This window comes from Cherax quadricarinatus, chromosome 20, assembly GCF_038502225.1.
Source record: "Cherax quadricarinatus isolate ZL_2023a chromosome 20, ASM3850222v1, whole genome shotgun sequence".
NCBI classification, from domain to species: Eukaryota; Metazoa; Arthropoda; class Malacostraca; order Decapoda; family Parastacidae; genus Cherax; species Cherax quadricarinatus.
In genome coordinates this window covers 39845798-39867520 of record NC_091311.1, presented here as the reverse complement: position 1 = coordinate 39867520, position 21723 = coordinate 39845798, and the positions used below count along the sequence as shown (strand labels likewise).

Here is a 21723-nt window from a genome sequence, read left to right as displayed (position 1 = left end):
GCGGGGTTCCACAGGGGTCAGTCCTAGGACCTGTGCTGTTCTTGGTATACGTGAACGACATAACGGAAGGGATAGACTCAGAAGTGTCCTTGTTTGCAGACGATGTGAAGTTAATGAGAAGAATCGAATCGGACGAGGATCAGGCAGGACTACAAAGAGATCTGGACAGGCTACAAGCCTGGTCCAGCAACTGGCTCCTTGAATTTAACCCTGCCAAATGCAAAGTCATGAAGATTGGGGAAGGGCAAAGAAGACCGCAGACACAATATAGTTTAGATGGCCAAAGACTGCAAACCTCACTCAAGGAAAAAGATCTGGGGGTGAGTATAACACCGAGCATATCTCCTGAGGCGCACATCAATCAGATAACTGCTGCAGCATACGGGCGCCTGGCAAACCTACGGATAGCGTTCCGATACCTCAGTAAGGATTCGTTTAAGACTCTGTACACCATCTACGTCAGGCCCATACTGGAGTATGCAGCACCAGTTTGGAATCCACACCTAGTCAAGCACGTCAAGAAATTAGAGAAAGTGCAAAGGTTTGCAACAAGACTAGTCCCAGAGCTACGGGGATTGTCCTATGAAGAAAGGTTGAGGGAAATCGGCCTGACGACACTGGAGGCCAGGAGGGTCAGGGGAGACATGATAACGACATATAAAATACTGCGCGGAATAGACGAGGTGGACAAAGACGGGATGTTCCAGAGATGGGACACAGACACAAGAGGTCACAATTGGAAGTTGAAGACTCAGATGAATCAAAGGGATGTTAGGAAGTATTTCTTCAGTCATAGAGTAGTCAGGCCATGGAATAGCCTAGAAAGTGATGTGGTGGAGGCAGGAACCATACATAGTTTTAAGGCGAGGTATGATAGAGCTCATGGGGCAGGGAGAGAGAGGACCTAGTAGCAATCAGCGAAGAGGCGGGGCCAGGAGCTGTGACTCGACCCCTGCAACCACAAATAGGTGAGTACAAATAGGTGAGTACACACACACACACACACACACACACACACACACACACACACACACACACACACACACACACACACACACACACACCACACACACACACACACACACAGTAGGCTAGGTGGCCAAAGACTGCAAACCTCACTCAAGGGAAAAGATCTTGGGGTGAATATAACACCGAGCACATCTCCGGAAGCACACAACCAGATAACTGCTGCAGCATGTGAGCGCCTGGCAAACCTGAGAACAGCGTTCCGATACCTTAGTAAGGAATTGTTCAAGACACTGTACACCGTGTACGTTAGGCCCATACTGGAGTATGCAGCACCAGTTTGGAACCCACACTTGATTAAGCACGCCAAGAAATTAGAGAAAGTGCAAAGGTTTTGATACAAGATTAGTTCCAGAGCTAAGGGGAATGTTCTACGAAGAAAGGTTAAGGGAAATCGGCCTGACGACACATGAGGACTGGAGGGTCAAGGGAGACACGATAATGACATATAAAATACTGCAAGGAATTGACAAGGTGGACAAAGACAGGATGTTCCAGAAATGGGACACAGAAACAAGGGGCCACAATTGGAAGCTGAAGACTGATTAGTCAAAGGGATGTTAGGAAGTATTTCTTCAGTCAGAATTGTCATGAAGTGGAACAGCCTAGGAAGTGATGTAGTGGAGGCAGGAACCATACATAGTTTTAAGACAAGGTTTGATAAAGCTTGTGGAGCAGGGAGAGAGAGGACCTAGTAGCAATCAGCAAAGATGCGGGGCCAGGAGCTGTGACTTGACCCCTGCAAACACAAATAGGTGAGTACATGCATACAATTTCGTTGTGTATACTGCGGACGATACAACATAAAGTATGAAAGCCGCGTTGTAACAGAAAAGTTACAATCATATAGCAACAGTCTTCCGCTGGACACACAAAAATAACATGGATTTCGATGGAGACATATTTCACTTGATTAAATATGGGAGGAATGAAGAACTCACAAAAAGCACAGAATATGGAAGTCAGGCAGATCATTACATAGAACGTAAAAATCATTTAAAAGATTTCGGAATAATTATACCAGACAAATGACAGGGGTCTATAATAATTTCTGAAGCAAGATAAATAACGTCAATAAGTGTGCTGTTCGAATTTCTTGTGCTGTCGCGTTTAGAATATTGTTCTGTGCTCACAGTTCATTTGAAGACAGGAGAGATATAACAGATGGTAAAATGTAGAGATTGTTTACTGCCTACGTAGAGAGAGCAAATAATTTAAACTGCTAAGAACACCTCAAGGCATTTGGAGTGTACTCTCTGGAGCAAAAAAGAGATACCTGACGATATATACATGGAAGATACTTGAGGAAGTGGTCCCAAATCCACACACTACAATGCAAACTTACTGGAGCGAGAGTTGTGGGAGGAATTGTAAAATAAATCAAGTGAAAAGCAAAGGAGTCTTGTTCACAAAAACAGTGAACACTGTATCAGCATCCATAGTCCAAGACTATTTAACCTGCTACCAGCAGATATCAAAGACACTAATGTATAAGTGCTGGAACACTCAGCTTGTGAAGAATATGTGGGCCAGCGGGATGCTAACAGCAGCAGCTTGCTTGAACAAGCACTGCACCACCACAACTTCCCCCACTACCCACACACATCACCCCATACGTATACCACCATCTGGGAATCCACCTGTACAGTTACCACCCTCACCACTCACCAGCAGCACCACTACTACCACCACTACCACCAAACACCAGCATCACCATCACAACATGCACCACCCACCAGCATCACCACCACAACATGCACCGCCCACCAGCATCACCACCACATGCACCACATACCAGCATCACCACCACAACATGCACCACCCGCCAGCATCACCACCACAACATGCACCACCGACCAGCATCACCAGCATCACCACCAAACATGCATCACCCACCAGCATCACCACCACAATATGCCCCACCCACCAGCATCACCACCAAACATGCATCACCCACCAGCATTACCACAATATGCCCCACCCACCAGCATCACCACCACAACATGCATTACCCACCAGCATCACCACCACAACATGCACCACCCACCAACATCACCACCATAACATGCACCACCCACAAGCATCACCACCACAACATGCGCCACCCACCAGCATCATCACCACAACATGCACCACCCACCAGCATCACCACAACAATATGCACCACCCACTAGCATCACCACCACAACATGGACCTCCCACCAGCATCACCACAACATGCGCCACCCACCAGCATCACCACCACAACATGCATCACTCACCACCATCACCACCACAACATGCACCACCCACCTGCATCACCACCACAACATGCACCACCCACCAGCATCACCACAACATGCGCCACCCACCAGCATCACCACCACAACATGCACCACCCACCAGCATCACCACAACATGCGCCACCCACCAGCATCACCACCACAACATGCACCACCCAACACCATTACCACCACAACATACACCACCCACCAGCATCACCACCACAACATGCACCACCCACCAGCATCACCACCACAACATGCACCACTTACCAGCATCACCACCACAACATGAACCACCCACCAGCATCACCACCACAACATGCATCACTCACCACCATCACCACCACAACATGCACCACCCACAAGCATCACCACCACAACATGCACCACCCACCAGCATCACCACCACAACATGCACCACCCACCAGCATCACCACCACAACATGCACCACTTACCAGCATCACCACCACAACATGCACCACCCACCAGCATCACCACCACAACATGCACCACCCACAAGCATCACCACCACAACATGCACCACCCACCAGCATCACCACCACAACATGCACCACCCACCAGCATCACCACCACAACATACACCACCCACCAGCATCACCACCACAACATGCACCACCGCCCTGCATCACCACCACAACATGCACCACCCACCAGCATCACCACCACAACATACACCACCCACCTGCATCACCACCACAACATGCACCACCCACCAGCATCACCACCACAACATGCACCACTTACCACCATCACCACCACAACATGCACCACCCACCAGCATCACCACCACAGCATGCATCACTCACCACCATCACCACCACAACATGCACCACCCACCAGCATCACCACCACAACATGCACCACCCACCTACATCACCACCACAACATGCACCACCCACCAGCATCACCACCACAACATGCACCACCCACCTGCATCACCACCACAACAAGCATGACCCACCAGCATCACCACCACAATATGCACCACCCACCAGCATCACCACCACAACATGCACCACCCACCAGCATCACCACCACAACATGCACCACCCACCAGCATCACCACCACAACATGCACCACCCACCAGCATCACCACCACAACATGCACCACCCACCAGCACCACCAGTGAGTGTCGAGGTAGGTGACAGGCGTGTCAAGTGAAGGAGGTAAACATAACAGTAACTCAGTGTAAAGGCTGGGCTATGATGTACCTTGATCGCTCGAAGTATTCACAAACGTTGCAGGTGAAGCTCTTACCTTGCGAGGACCACTTAGCAGACGGAGGATCGAGCCTCCACCAGTTCTTGGGTTGACTCACCCGGACGGGTTTAGCGTTTCGTGTTTCACAGGGAAGGGGGGGTGAGGAAGGAAGGTGTTGCAAGGAAACTCAACAGTCCTGTGTAAGAAAACTCTCCAGTCTTGTGAAAAAATCTCCGGTTTTGTGAAAAAAATCTCCAGTCTTGTGTAAGAAAACTACAGTTTTGTGAAAGAAAACTTTCCAGTCTTGTGTAAAACAACTTTCAGTCTTGTGTAAGACAACTTTCCAGCCTTGCATAAGACAAACCCAGACCTGCTGGAAGCATGCCATTATTAGGTAAAACTTCCTTACAAATGCGTTGTATCTAATGATGTTAACACATGTCCTTCATCAAGCCCTCCTTGTCTTCCTCCAAGCCCTCCTTGTCTTCCTCCAAGCCCTCCTTGTCTTCTTCCAAGCCCTCCTTGTCTTCCTCCAAGCCCTCCTTGTCTTCCTCCAAGCCCTCCTTGTCTTCCTCCAAGCCCTCCTTGTCTTCCTCCAAGCCCTCCTTGTCTTCCTCCAAGCCCTCCTTGTCTTCCTCCAAGCCCTCTGTGTCTTCCTCCAAGCCCTCCTTGTCTTCCTCCAAGCCCTCCTTGTCTTCCTCCAAGTCCTCCTTGTCTTCCTCCAAGCCCTCTGTGTCTTCCTCCAAGCCCTCCTTGTCTTCCTCCAAGCCCTCCTTGTCTTCCTCCAAGCCCTCCTTGTCTTCCTCCAAGCCCTCCTTGTCTTCCTCCAAGCCCTCCTTGTCTTCCTCCAAGCCCTCTGTGTCTTCCTCCAGTCAGTAACGTGGCATTCTACTTTACTTGCAGGGACCCACTAGGAAGGTTAGCGAGGGCGGCGCCAGTCCCGATCTAGGGGCGGCCAGGGTCTTGGAGGGGCGTGACACCCCCGCCGCCCGTCTCTCCCCGCACCTGCACGCCCCCACCACGCCCATCGGACCGCCCGCGCCCGCCCAGGGGCTGCACAACCTCATCATGGCCCCCGCGTTGCAGCAGATGTCTCACCTGCTGCACCAGCAGCTTATCAATCCCGCTCAGATCCAGTCATTGATGCACCACCAGAGTGTGATGCTCCATCAGCAGGTGAGTCATTGATACACCACCAGAATGTGATGCTCCACCAGCAGGCAAGTCATTGACGCACCATCAGAATGTGATGCTCCACCAGCAGGTGAGTCATTGATGCACCACCAATATGTGGTGCTCCTCCAGCAGGTGAGTCAGTGAGGCTCCATCATGAGTTCAAGATGTACGTCGGGACCTCAGCGGACTTTTGGAAGATATTACTGTTTATTGTCATGCATTGCTGTTTATTGTCGGGTATTACTGTTTATTGTCGGGTATTACTGTTTATTGTCGGGTATTAATGTTTATTGTCAAGTATTACTGTTTATTGTCGGGTATTAATGTTTATTGTCAAGTATTACTGTTTATTGTCGGGTATTACTGTTTATTGTCGGGTATTACTGTTTATTGTCGGGTATTACTGTTTATAGTCGGGTATTACTGTTTATTATCAAGTATTACTGTTTATTGTCGGGTATTACTGTTTATTGTCGGGTATTACTGTTTATAGTCGGGTATTACTGTTTATTATCAAGTATTACTGTTTATTGTCGGGTATTACTGTTTATTGTCAAGTATTACTTTTATTGTCGGGTATTACTGTTTATTATCGGGTATTACTGTTTATTGTCGAGTATTACTGTTTATTGTCGGGTATTACTGTTTATTGTCGGGTATTACTGTTTATTGGCGAGTATTACTGTTTATTGTCGGGTATTACTGTTTATTGTCGGGTATTACTGTTTATTGTCGGGTATTACTGTATATTGTCGGGTATTACTGTTTATTGGCGAGTATTACTGTTTATTGTCGGGTATTACTGTTTATTGTCGGGTATTACTGTTTTAACGAAGGTTTAATTAGTGTGTATATGTAGACCTCCTCAAGGAAAGTTCCTTGATGCTGGTGAGGGACCTTGATGCTGGTGGTAATAAACATCAAGAGGTTTAAAGTAGAGTGAACATTGTGAAGAAGTGAGGTAATGCTACAATTCTGAGAGACACTTGATGAACATACCTAGCACACTTGAGTGAACGATAACGAACAAGTTTGCCTTCTTCAAGTCTACTTTATCTTGGTGGGTTACACACAGTCTTGTAAGAGAGAAAAAATGTTTTGCTGGAGCCTGGTGATGTGCAGATCTTTTAGCCCGTACTTCACCCCCGACGGACTGTCATCCAGTAGAGAGAGAGAGAGAGAGAGAGAGAGAGAGAGAGAGAGAGAGAGAGAGAGAGAGAGAGAGAGAGAGAGAGAGAGAGAGAGAGAGAGAGAGGAAAGGTTAGTATTTATGTACGGGACACATTTCATACGAAGGTCTTCATTCTGCGGGTCGCTGGCAGGAACAGCCTAGTCGAACTGTAGAGTCACTATCTCTCCTCATGACAGGTTTGTCACTCGTGTCTTGAAGTTTGGAAGTGATTCACCTGTCATTATTATGGTTATTATTATTATTATTATTATTATTAGTAGTAGTAGTAGTAGTAGTATTTTATTAATCTCTTAGAAGGATATTTTGCAGTTTTTTTTTTTCATTTTGTTTATGTACCATTTCTTGAAGATACTTATTTTCGTTGCCTTTATATATGAATTTATTTTTAAGGCGAGCAGTGTAGGTCCGCAGTGACCCTGTACTTAAATATCTCTCTTATAAATGTTGCAGTGGTGATGTCTGTTGTAGTGGTGTTTATTGCAGTGGTGATGTCTGTTGTAGTGGTGTTTATTGCAGTGGTGATGTCTGTTGTAGTGGTGTTTATTGCAGTGGTGATGTCTGTTGTAGTGGTGTTTATTGCAGTGGTGATGTCTGTTGTAGTGGTGTTTATTGCAGTGGTGATGTCTGTTGTAGTGGTGTTTATTGCAGTGGTGATGTCTGTTGTAGTGGTGTTTATTGCAGTGGTGATGTCTGTTGTAGTGGTGTTCATTGCAGTGGTGATGTCTGTTGTAGTGGTGTTTATTGCAGTGGTGATGTCTGTTGTAGTGGTGTTTATTGCAGTGGTGATGTCTGTTGTAGTGGTGTTTATTGCAGTGGTGACGTCTGTTGTAGTGGTGTTTACTGTAGTGGTGACGTATTTGCAACTACGACAACCTGTGACTCTTAATTTCGAATCATAATGTTTTGTTGGTTTAGAAAGACACGTAAGCAAACACTATAACATATTTATTAGAAAACGTTTCGGTCCTGGGACCTTGATCACTTCTAACATACAGAGGTAGAAAGACATTATATATATAGGCGGAGAGTGAGATGTGACGCACGTGACCTGAGGAATGTCATAAGAACATAAGAATGGAGGAACACTGTCATGACATTCCTCAGGTCACGTGCGTCACATCTCACTCTCCGCCTATATATATAATGTCTTTCTACCTCTGTATGTTAGAAGTGATCAAGGTCCCAGGACCGAAACGTTTTCTAATAAATATGTTATAGTGTTTGCTTACGTGTCTTTCTAAACCAACTTGTCGGTATTTATTACCAAGGTTTATACCACAATCTGAGGGCCTTACATTTTAACCTGCTCTGTCCTGACAACTTACTGGAGTGAAGGCTATGTGAGGAAGTGCAAAATAAACACATTTGAAAGTAAGGCTGCAATTGGTATAATTAGAGAACACAGTGTATACACATCTGGTTGGAGACTCTTCAGCGTTTTACCAGCAGATTTCTGAAATATTGCCGGAACGAAGATTCAGGATTTCGCGAGGAAACTGGGACACTGCCTCCCCCTGTAATTTTCTGATTTGTCGGGTTGTGATGGCTATGTGGGCTGCGATTCGTTGGCACGAACAGCCTGGTTGATCAGACCTTCAACAAGGAAGACAAGCCTGAAACCAGGCTGTGAGGGTAGAACCATTGAAATTGGTTACAGGTATGCATGTCACCTGCCCTACCTCTCTCTCTCTCTCTCTCTCTCCTCTCTCTCTCTCTCTCTCTCTCTCTCTCTCTCTCTCTCTCTCTCTCTCTCTCTCTCTCTCTTTCTCTCTCTCTTGCCTCTCTTGCTCTCTGCTCTCTCTCTGCTCTCTCTCTCTGCTCTCTCTGCTCTCTCTCTCTCTCTCTCTCTCTCTCTCTCTCTCCCTGCTCTTTTCCTCCTCCTCCTCACTCTCCCTTCTTCCCGTCCTCCCTCCTTCCCATAATTCCTTGACACTCCTGCCTCCCTTCCTGTCTTCCTCACCCTAAGATGCCGGATTTTTCATCAGCGTCTTAATCTGTAATTTTCTTCGTTTCTCGTAGAGTTGTTAATTCGTGTTTTCTGCGTGGGTCGCTGGTAGAGACTCGCAAACACTTCTCTCATTTCCACTCATTATTGGCTTGACGAGACACATGACGTAAGCCCCAGCCACGCTCACAACAGCCTAATGTTGTTACCTCAAATACCTTGGTGTAAGGTGCACACCTTCACACCTGTGTTTATTACTACACAGAGTTAGGTCAGAGGTTGCCACAGTGAAAACCTCTGCTCCCCAAAGAACAGTACTCATTCCCATTCTTTCCACATCCTCATTTCTGACATAGAGACGTATATCATAACACCGTATCATCATTTGCAGTCGACACCAGAATTTGCATGAGTGTCATCTACGGAGGACACAGTAAATCTTCAAGCGGATATAAATCAAGTCTTCCTGTGGGCCGCAGAAAACAATATGATGTTCAATGAGGACAAATTTAGTTACTCCGTTATGGAGTAAAAAATAAAAAACTAGAACGAATTATAAAACATTCTAACCTCGCAGTTGAGCGAAAAACTAATGGGAAGGACTTGGGAGTTAAAATGTCAGAGGATCTCACCTTCAGGGATGGCAAGAGTGATATAACCGCAAGGAAGATGGCAGGATAGATAATGAGAACCTATAATGCTGTTAGTGATCCTCTTTAAGTCACTTCTCTCTAGGCCCTTTTAAAGCAGGCAAAATTGCGGATCTAGAGAATGTACAGAAAACTTTCACTGAACGTTTAAGTTCTGTCAAGCCCCTTAATTACTGGGTACATTTGAAGTTACTTGACCTGTACTCCTTGGAACCCAGGCGAGAAAGATACATCATAATTTACAACTGGAAAATCCCAGAATGACTGGTCCCAATTCTAATACATCAGTCACTTCCTGTGAAAGCAAAACGCCCTGGCAGACGCTGCAGTATAATCCCAATGAAAAGTAGGGGTGCCATGAATACACTTGAGGGACAACATGTATAAGGGGCCCAAGACTATTCAGCAGCTTCCCATCATACATTAGAAGGATTGCCAATAGGCCCTTCTTGCTGTCTTCACGAGGGAACTGGATTGCTCCGTCCAGCCGGGCTGTAGTTAGTAAAGTTGGACTGCCTGCGGCAGCAGTAACAGCCAGGTTGATCAGGCCTTGATCCACCGGAAGGCCTGGTCATAGACCTATGATCGGGTGCGTTGACCCCCGGAACACCAGGTAAACTCCAGGTAGAGCTACAAACACCTGTGTCCATTCAAACAGGTGTATTGCGCATCTTCAGTCATAGGATGGAAGTTGATGTTCTTGAAAACACCTGTCATGTACTCGCCTAGTTGACCCAGCGAGGGGAAGGGGTCGAACTGCAGCTCCTGGCACGGTTAATCTGGGTTCGAGTACACCAAAAGTAATTTCTTGAAGAAAGCAGCGAAGGATGTGTGGGGGGGGGACGCTGTGACGTCAGCAGTGGTAACTCTCTACGTTGTGACGTCATTCACTCAGGCTGACACACAGGATATGTTAAATAAAAAGTTTTGTCTTATTTTCCTGCTTAGTGAGTTGTTTATACTGAATGTAGGTAATAAAACATGAAGGATTTTGGTTTTGTTTGGATGAAGGTTTCCTGAGCGAAACGTGGAGAAACGAATGATCGAGCCTACATCACCTCTTGCACTGAATGACCAGCACGGGTTTACAGCATCATATAATAACTATAATAATAGTAGTATTAATAATAATGATAATGCACTATCGTGTTGCACTCCACACTTGCACGAGACATTATTGCAATCATCATTATAATTAAGTAAAAGTCAGTACTCAGTAATAACCCACGTTGAGACAAACTCAGGAGATAAATTGAACTGTGCAATTCGATCCCCTTCTGGGATCCTCTTCAGGAAGTACACACCATCGTCCAACCTAGTACAGAACGCCAACACAAGATCAGGAATCACCTCACTGCAGGTCGTGTCTTGAGTACTGGCTGTTAGAGTCTTCTTCCCAGGTTGGCCAGGACCCGTCCTGGCCAACCTGCCCGTACCTGTATACAAAAGATGAGGTTATCAGTCCCTCAGCTTTGGAGTTGGTGAAGAACACAGGTTGAGGGACTGATTACGTCCTCTTTTGTATATATTTCTACCTGTACCTGTTCAATTACGTCCGTGTCGGGTCAGCGCGTGGAGAAGACCCAGACCAGGACCTGTCCTGGCCAACCTACTCGTACCTGTTCACTTATGTATCTGCTGAAGAGGATCTCAGAAGAGGATCGAAATATACAGACCGGTTTATCTTCTGAGAATCTGTCTCCGTCTGGATTATTATTATTATTATATGATATCATTGTTATCATTATTATATTATTACATTCACATTCACGTAGATTTGGTCCAAGGTAAAGGAGGATGGCTCCAGTTTCTTGAATCAAGAGCCCTTTGACACATATCCGTGCCTTCCTCTCCGGCTTTTACCTCTTTTATTCACTTTCTTCCATTGTATCAATTTTCTTTCCTTTCTTCATTGTCTCTTTTTTTTCCTTGCTCCCTCGGTTATTCCTCTGCTGTCTTCTTTTTATTTCTTCTGTTTCTTTCTGTTCCTTTTTTTCAGGATTCTTTCTTTATGTTTCTTTTCTGTCTTTATCCGTTTATCTGATACGTCTTTTTTTCCGTTTCTTTTCTGTTTCAGTTTTATTCATTCTTTTCTATTTTTCTTCCATTTTTTATTTTCTTCTTTAATCTCCCTTTTTTTTTTTTTACCTTTTTCTGTTTCTTTCGTTTCCTCGTCTTTGCAATTCTAATATTGTTCTATTTTTTAAAATAGTCTTTTGTCCTTTTTTTTCTTCCCTTTGTTGCTTTTTTTAAATCGTTTATTCTTCTTACTTCACTTCCCCCATTATTCTTTCGTGTTCTTTTTATCTTCTCATATACACCTGAGCTCTCTACCCGCTACTCTACAGAGTTTCCCATGATTCCTTCCTTCCTTCCTTCTTCCTTCTATGCCTTCTTGCATGTTTTCATTCTTTCCTTCTTGCCCTTCCTTCTTTGCTTGTTTTCGTTCTTTGCTTCCTTTTCTTTTCTTGCTTGCTTGCTTCCTTTCTTCGTTACTTGGCCTCGGGCTGGGCTCCGGGAGTAGAAAAACTCTCTAAACTCATCACAGGCATATCAAAGGTATATTCCTTGCTCACTTAATTTCTTCCTTCTCTCCTTGCGTTTTGTTTCCTTCTTTCCTGTGTGTGTACTCACCTAGTTGAGGTTGCGGGGGTCGAGTCCGAGCTCCTGGCCCCCGCCTCTTCACTGATCGCTACTAGGTCACTCTCCCTGAGCCGTGAGCTTTATCATACCTCTGCTTAAAGCTATGTATGGATCCTGCCTCCACTACATCGCTTCCCAAACTATTCCACTTACTGACTACTCTGTGGCTGAAGAAATACTTCCTAACATCCCTGTGATTCATCTGTGTCTTCAACTTCCAACTGTGTCCCCTTGTTACTGTGTCCAATCTCTGTGTTTGTGTGTGTGTTTGTGTGTGTGTGTGGATAAACCAGCTCCAGACTCGTAGGGCAAAAGTTTTTGGTTTATTGGGTCCACTAGTGTGCCGAATAGGTAAAACTGGTCATTTAGCAAGAACTCATTTAAAATTAAATCTTTTCTAAAATTTTCTCGTATACGTTTAAAGATATATTTTTCGTGTATGTTAATGTAAAAATTAATAATTTTGTACCAAAAGAACCTTAGAAAACTTACCTGACCTTATAACAAACGCAATTTAGTTTAGCCTAATCTAACTTAAGATATTTTAGATAAGTTTACAGTAATTTAATAATAAACAAACACAATGAAATATATTTTTTTCGTTAGATTCAGAATGTTTTTTTGCGAAATTATTGCATTCATAAAATTTCGCTGTCCTTGTTCGGCAAGAAGATTGTTGCCGTTTAAACCAAAATCGCAAGTTTTACTTATTTGGTTTTATTTCCTCTCACGGGTTTATGTCTTCTCTCTCTCTCTTTTTTTTTTATAATATCGCATTTCAGAAATTCGTTGACATTTGATATTGTTTTGCTAGTGACGAAATGTTGAGTCTCGAAGTATTATCATTTATTTTGTTGTTGTTACTATTATTAGTTGACAGCAACAAGTTCTCAGATGACGCGTGTGATAACTGACGTACTGTCTGTCTTACTATAGTTTCACGCCAGATCAGCTAGACTGTTGTAGATATGTGGGTCAGCGAGCCGATGACGACAAACACAATAAACTAGCCACTACCGTCCACAGGATGAATATGATGAGTACAGTAAACTAGTCACTACCGTCCACAAGATGGATATGATGAGTACAGTAAACTAGCCACTACCGTCCACAAGATGGATATGATGAGTACAGTAAACTAGCCACTACCGTCCACAGGATGAATATGATGAGTACAGTAAACTAGCCACTACCATCCACAGGATGAATATGATGGGTACAGTAAACTAGCCACTACCGTCCACAGGATGAATATGATGGGTACAGTAAACTAGCCACTACCGTCCACAAGATGGATATGATGAGTACAGTAAACTAGCCACTACCGTCCACAGGATGAATATGATGGGTACAGTAAACTAGCCACTACCGTCCACAAGATGGATATGATGAGTACAGTAAACTAGCCACTACCGTCCACAAGATGGATATGATGGGTACAGTAAATTAGTCGCTTCGGCGACAAAATAAAGCTTAAAAACTAAAAAAAAAAAAGTAACTCGATATTTAACTTTTGTGCATTCGTATAGTATATGGTAAATGCAAAAAAAAAAAAAGAGGCATTCACAAAAAAAATTATATCAAATCAAAAAAAAAAAAGGAAGGATTGGTGGTCTGCAGCCAGGGACGTCCCATATGTGAATATAAAAATAAAAATCCCTCACCGGCCATCCCCCATCCCACAAATAAAATGTCACATTCTAAAACGTTCTTCATAAAATCTCAATTAATTCTGCTACTAGCCGGGGGTCTTTCTCCCCCTCTTTCCCCCCCCCCCGAACACGCCCTGCACACCCCTCCCCTCCGACAACAGAGTTATGTCTCTCTGGCACCACGTTCGGGAGGCGGAAACAAAAGAGCGAGTGAGAGGGGGAGGAGAGGTGGTAGATGCGTCCCCGTAGCTCAGGGGTAGTGTAGGTGAAAACATTGGGGGGTAGGAGGGGGAGGGGGTCTTCCCCCCACTAAATCAAATCCTCATTACCCAGTTCAATGTCGGTTTATTTTAGCTCCCCTTTTTTTTTATTTGCCAGTGGACATGCCTCTCTCATTGCTAAATTGGTGACTTTATTTCCAGAGGGAGGAATGATGGAGAGACGAATTTCCAGTTATCAGATATTGAAGCCCGTTTACCATAGTGACTGCAGTCTGATTCACATGATATATATATATATATATATATATATATATATATATATATATATATATATATATATATATATATATATATATATAATTTTACCACGCAGAAATAAGTGTATATACAAAGATCACAGTAGGAGTCAGAGCCACTACAGGGAGACGGACAAGGCTTCCAAAGTAACGCTTTTATCCACTCGGCCACAAATTCCTCAAAATCATGTTGTGTGTGTGTGAGGAAACTCACATATTGGCAAAATAAGTACATAAATTCCTGCCTTCATCTTGATAACGAAAACTTATAAACAACAGATGATAAGTTATTGGTACTCTTGGATGCCTTTGTACTGTCTGAACTACACTACTGTAGTTCACTAACAGCTATGTTTAAGGCAGGTGGGGTTGTCAATCAAGTGAATTTACAGAGAAACTTCACTCAATTCAAGCATCTACTGGGAACGCTTAGTGTCTTCAAGTGTACTCCCTGAAGTGCTGCCGAGAAAGACATCTCATAATTATTACCCGGAAAATATTATAGAGACTGTTTCTACTTCTTTACAGTCAGTTTCTTCACAAGAGCGGGAGGCTCAGCAGACAGTACAAAATTTCTCTAATAAAAAGCAAGGGCGATATGTAAGACACATGTACCACACTTAGATACCCTTACTGAAAGCCAAAATGTTTCGCTTGCTTAACAGGAGTCTTCAGTTGAATACCGGAGAATACGACACTGGAAACAGTGGAATTGGAAGGTAATTTTTAAAGTAATCAGTCCCTCTGCCTCGGTAGAAGGTGGTCAGTCCCTAAGTCTGTACTTGTTGTAATGGTGCAACAAATGCACTAAGAGATAAGTAAATGCACGAGACCCTGAGCATGTCAGCACCCCCACCCTTTATACACATGGGGAGTCACTAACACCACTATTTTCAAGAGGGAAACCTACTATGTTCCTTTAGTCAGTTCCTGATGAGCCGGGCTGTGGTGTTAACACTCGATTTCGTGCTGCTAGCACCTTCAGCCTAATTGATCAGGCCATTGACGATGGTGCCTGGTCCGAAACCGACTCTGGAGACGGCGATGATCCTCACTGGAGAGGGCTAAAGGTAGATCCAGTGACTGTAGTGTCTACCTGCTGCTCCTTGTTGCATAATATTAATTATAAAAATTAGACACGTGCAATATCTGGGTATCTTTATTACAGACGTTTCGCCAATCAGTGGCTTTATCGACACAAATTCAAGGACGTAAATGATAAAGGCACTGGTTGGCCAAACGTCTACAAAAGATACCCAGATGTTGCGCACGTGTCTTAATTTTTATTTTGTCGGTATTGTATACTATTCATGTACAATATTGATCATACACAATTTATAAAATACCGACGGTACACAATACCAGTAGTATATAATGCGTATGGTACACAATATAGGTGGTACGCAATACTACTGAATTTGTTGAGAACATCCACGGGACGATTTTTATTGACTAGCTCGACTCTATCTTGTGTGCAAATCTGACGCTTCAGAGAAGAAGCACCTTGATGCTGGTGAAGGGTTCTTGATATCAGGAACTGGAGTTGCCATTCCCTTGGATCAATGATTATTACTTCCATTCCAAGGAGCGGTATGACCCCTACGAGTTTATAGTTTTCTTATGACTAATAATAATAATAATAATAATAATAATATTTTATTATAATTTTATTTTTATTATTATAATTATTAGTAATTTTTGTTGATTAAGGCGAAATTCTTAATGTTAATCGTTCACTTGTTTGTGAGTGTTTATCTGACCAGCTTTCTGGCAGACTCGGGAAATCAGGGTGAATCGTCGACAGATGAATCAGATTAAATATCGTCAGGTGAATTAGATTAAACATCATCGGGTGAATCAAATTGAAACATCGTCTTGTGAATCAGGTTTAACGTCGTCAGGTGAATTAAGTTGAAGCATCGTCAGGTGAATAAGGTTTAAGTATCAAGTGAATCAGGTTTAAGCATCGTCAGGTGAATCAGGTCAGTCGTGTTGACATATATTGTTAGCGCTGTTTTGTGTTATGTTTTCCCCCTTTGTCTATTTCGTTATATTAAAACATTTTTTGTACGTGTGTTTTGGTCTTGTTGTTGGTGTATCGCGCCGTTGCATTGTTAGCCTTGTTTCGCCTGGCAATAATCGCGATTTTCACAGGTGTGGCTCCTTTGTGTCTGCTGCTGAACAGCGCACCCGGGGGATGCTCTTCGCCTTTATTCACTTGTTTACAAATATTAAAGCCAATTGTAGGATGCATCAGAGCGTGCGTTTACAAGGTGTGTGTGTGTGTGTGTGTGTGTGTGTGTGTGTGTGTGTGTGTGTGTGTGTGTGTGTGTGTGTGTGTGTGTGGGAGGGAGGGAGAGAGAGAGAGAAATAACCTATTTGCAATCACCTATTTATGAAGGAAAATAAATGGCACAATACCATGACTGGAACAGTACACAAATAACCCGCACAGAGGAGAGAGAAGCTCATGACGACTTGGACCATTTACATATCACACACTGCCTTGTCGGACGTTTCGGTCCATGCCGGACCGAAACGTCGTCATAAGCTTCTCTCTCCCATGTGCTGGTTATTTGTGGACCTATTTATAACTACAGGACCAAACATGTGCTGGTGGTGGTGTTCCATTTTCAGCACTGTTCTCCATATATATGTATTTTTTAATATCCTAATGGGTGAGAAACTCTTAATACATCGTCGTTTAAATAATTCCATTGATCTACCAATATGTTTGTAAACAAAACAAAATTTCCTAGTATTCCTTCTACTCCACTTTTCATTTCTCAGTTCAGTACCTTGGCTTCTTGTTATCCCTGGTGATGGTACGAGAAAATCCTCTTTGTCTAATTATTCATGTTCTTTTATGTGTGTGTGGTGGGAAGTAGAGAAGACCGGAGGGGGAAAGAACTGGGACTCGGCATTATTAATTCTAAGATGAGAGATGGGATGTGCTAAGATGTCAGTAGCGGATTAAAATCAGCAGTCAAATAACTGCAGCAACAGTAGGAGCAAAAGCAGTTATCTCAGCAGCATCGCTAGCAGCAAAAGAAGCAATTTGAAACAGCAGCGGCGGCAGCAGCAGCAGCAGAAGCAATAACAGCAACAACAACAACAGTGGCAGCGGGCATGGGCAACATCTGCAACGAAAACAACAATGAAAATAAAGACCAGACACCCCCCGACCGTCACAACTACATACAAAAACAACAGCTAACATTGTCGGTGCAGAGCCAAGCCAAAGCCAGAGACTATAAAGCGCATTCTCATTGAACATGGCCTGCCACCGTGCCTCGAAATGTATACATATTACACGCAATGCGGGTTATGGCATTTTGTTGTGAAGACGTTTAGCCCACCACGGACTTTACCAAATCAAATACCATAACCCGCATTGTGTACTGTGTTTACACACTGTGGGTAATATCTTATCAATATATTACTCTGGTTTGGAAGGATGGGAGGGAGGGATGGGAAATAAGAGACAGGAGGAATGATGACCATTGAAATTACCCAGATCATATGATTGTAAGTTCAGTGTTTGAATACACGGGATAAATACGCCGAAATGTATGTGTGTGTGTGTGTGTTTGTATCTCTAGGTATGTAGTTATATATATGTTGACTTTAATCTCTATTGTTGGGGATTAAAGTAGTCGATAGGTGGAAGTGTTATTGCGCCTTCTTACCTCACGTGCTTGTTTCTGCCTCATGTGCTTCTCTTTACCTCACGTGCGCCTCCCTACCTCACTTGCACCTCTCTACCTCACGTGCACCTCTTTACCTCACGTGCACCTCTCTGTCTGAGGTAGGGAAGTCTCGGGTATTTCACATGTCACAGACTAGATAACACCACAGATTAACGATGTATATATATATATATATATATATATATATATATATATATATATATATATATATATATATATATATATATATATATATATATATATATATATATATATATATATATATATATATATATATATATATATATATATATATATATATATATATATATATATATATATATATATATATATATATATATATATATATATATATATATATATATATATATATATATATATATATATATATATATATATATATATATATGTAAAGATTACTAAAAAGAATAAGAAGAAGAAAATTGTCAAAGTGGGAAGTCTGAATGTGCGTGGATGTTGTGCAGATGATAAGAAAGAGATGATTGTGGATGTTATGAATGAGAAGAAGCTGGATGTCCTGGCTTTAAGTGAAACAAAGCTGAAGGGGGTGGGAGAGTTTCAGTGGAGAGGAATAAATGGGATTAGGTCAGGGGTTTCAAATAGAGTTAGAGCTAAAGAAGGAGTAGCAATAATGTTGAAGGATAAGCTATGGCAGGAAAAGAGGGACTATAAATGTATTAATTCAAGGATTATGTGGAGTAAAATAAAGATTGGATGTGAAAAGTGGGTTATAATAAGCGTGTATGCACCTGGAGAAGAGAGAAGTGTAGAGGAGAGAGAGAGATTTTGGGAAATGTTGAGTGAATGCGTGGGGAGTTTTGAATCAAGTGTGAGAGTAATGGTGGTTGGGGATTTCAATGCTAAAGTGGGTAAAAATGTTATGGAGGGAGTAGTAGGTAAATTTGGGGTGCCAGGGGTAAATGTAAATGGGGAGCCTTTAATTGAGCTATGTGTAGAAAGAAATTTGGTAATAAGTAATACATATTTTATGAAAAAGAGGATAAATAAATATACAAGGTATGATGTAGCACGTAATGAAAGTAGTTTATTAGATTATGTATTGGTGGATAAAAGGTTGATGGGTAGGCTCCAGGATGTACATGTTTATAGAGGGGCAACTGATATATCGGATCATTATTTAGTTGTAGCTACAGTTAGAGTAAGAGGTAGATGGGAAAAGAGGAAGGTGGCAACAACAAGTAAGAGGGAGGTGAAAGTGTATAAACTAAGGGAGGAGGAAGTTCGGGTGAGATATAAGCGACTATTGGCAGAAAGGTGGGCTAGTGCAAAGATGAGTAGTGGGGGGGTTGAAGAGGGTTGGAATAGTTTTAAAAATGCAGTATTAGAATGTGGGGCAGAAGTTTGTGGTTATAGGAGGGTGGGGGCAGGAGGAAAGAGGAGTGATTGGTGGAATGATGAAGTAAAGGGTGTGATAAAAGAGAAAAAGGTAGCTTATGAGAGGTTTTTACAAAGCAGAAGTGTTATAAGAAGAGCAGAGTATATGGAGAGTAAAAGAAAGGTAAAGAGAGTGGTGAGAGAGTGCAAAAGGAGAGCAGATGATAGAGTGGGAGAGGCACTGTCAAGAAATTTTAATGAAAATAAGAAAAAATTTTGGAGTGAGTTAAACAAGTTAAGAAAGCCTAGGGAAAATATGGATTTGTCAGTTAAAAACAGAGTAGGGGAGTTAGTAGATGGGGAGATGGAGGTATTGGGTAGATGGCGAGAATATTTTGAGGAACTTTTAAATGTTAAGGAAGAAACAGAGGCAGTAATTTCATGCACTGGTCAGGGAGGTATACCATCTTTTAGGAGTGAAGAAGAGCAGAATGTAAGTGTGGGGGAGGTACGTGAGGCATTACGTAAAATGAAAGGGGGTAAAGCAGCTGGAACTGATGGGATCATGACAGAAATGTTAAAAGCAGGGGGGGATATAGTGTTGGAGTGGTTGGTACTTTTGTTTAATAAATGTATGAAAGAGGGGAAGGTACCTAGGGATTGGCAGAGAGCATGTATAGTCCCTTTATATAAAGGGAAAGGGGACAAAAGAGACTGTAAAAATTATAGAGGAATAAGCTTACTGAGTATACCAGGAAAAGTGTACGGTAGGGTTATAATTGAAAGAATTAGAGGTAAGACAGAATGTAGGATTGCGGATGAGCAAGGAGGTTTTAGAGTGGGTAGGGGATGTGTAGATCAGGTGTTTACATTGAAGCATATATGTGAACAGTATTTAGATAAAGATAGGGAAGTTTTTATTGCATTTATGGATTTAGAAAAGGCATATGATAGAGTGGATAGAGGAGCAATGTGGCAGATGTTGCAAGTATATGGAATAGGTGGTAAGTTATTAAATGCTGTAAAGAGTTTTTATGAGGATAGTGAGGCTCAGGTTAGGGTGTGTAGAAGAGAGGGAGACTACTTCCCGGTAAAAGTAGGTCTTAGACAGGGATGTGTAATGTCACCATGGTTGTTTAATATATTTATAGATGGGGTTGTAAAGGAAGTAAATGCTAGGGTGTTTGGGAGAGGGGTGGGATTAAATTATGGGGAATCAAATTCAAAATGGGAATTGACACAGTTACTTTTTGCTGATGATACTGTGCTTATGGGAGATTCTAAAGAAAAATTGCAAAGGTTAGTGGATGAGTTTGGGAATGTGTGTAAAGGTAGAAAGTTGAAAGTGAACATAGAAAAGAGTAAGGTGATGAGGGTGTCAAATGATTTAGATAAAGAAAAATTGGATATCAAATTGGGGAGGAGGAGTATGGAAGAAGTGAATGTTTTCAGATACTTGGGAGTTGACGTGTCGGCGGATGGATTTATGAAGGATGAGGTTAATCATAGAATTGATGAGGGAAAAAAGGTGAGTGGTGCGTTGAGGTATATGTGGAGTCAAAAAACGTTATCTATGGAGGCAAAGAAGGGAATGTATGAAAGTATAGTAGTACCAACACTCTTATATGGGTGTGAAGCTTGGGTGGTAAATGCAGCAGCGAGGAGACGGTTGGAGGCAGTGGAGATGTCCTGTTTAAGGGCAATGTGTGGTGTAAATATTATGCAGAAAATTCGGAGTGTGGAAATTAGGAGAAGGTGTGGAGTTAATAAAAGTATTAGTCAGAGGGCAGAAGAGGGGTTGTTGAGGTGGTTTGGTCATTTAGAGAGAATGGATCAAAGTAGAATGACATGGAAAGCATATAAATCTATAGGGGAAGGAAGGCGGGGTAGGGGTCGTCCTCGAAAGGGTTGGAGAGAGGGGGTAAAGGAGGTTTTGTGGGTAAGGGGCTTGGACTTCCAGCAAGCGTGCGTGAGCGTGTTAGATAGGAGTGAATGGAGACGAATGGTACTTGGGACCTGACGATCTGTTGGAGTGTGAGCAGGGTAATATTTAGTGAAGGGATTCAGGGAAACCGGTTATTTTCATATAGTCGGACTTGAGTCCTGGAAATGGGAAGTACAATGCCTGCACTTTAAAGGAGGGGTTTGGGATATTGGCAGTTTGGAGGGATATGTTGTGTATCTTTATATGTGTATGCTTCTAGACTGTTGTATTCTGAGCACCTCTGCAAAAACAGTGATAATGTGCGAGTGTGGTGAAAGTGTTGAATGATGATGAAAGTATTTTCTTTTTGGGGATTTTCTTTCTTTTTTGGGTCACCCTGCCTCGGTGGGAGACGGCCGACTTGTTGAAAAAAAAAAAAAAAAA

The 21723-nt window shown here is 42.8% G+C and overlaps 1 protein-coding gene across 13 annotated transcripts in view; it reads left to right on the top strand.

Moving 5' to 3' along the window:
* The window catches only part of FoxP (forkhead box P), a 913334-nt gene that overhangs the window by 720647 nt on the left and 170964 nt on the right, over nucleotides 1-21723 (top strand). For all 13 annotated transcript variants that reach the window (XM_070086983.1, XM_070086981.1, XM_070086982.1 and 10 more), the window contains one exon: nucleotides 5418-5690. In XM_070086983.1, the coding sequence (XP_069943084.1) occupies nucleotides 5418-5690 (273 nt within the window). The remainder of the gene's footprint in view (nucleotides 1-5417; nucleotides 5691-21723) is intronic.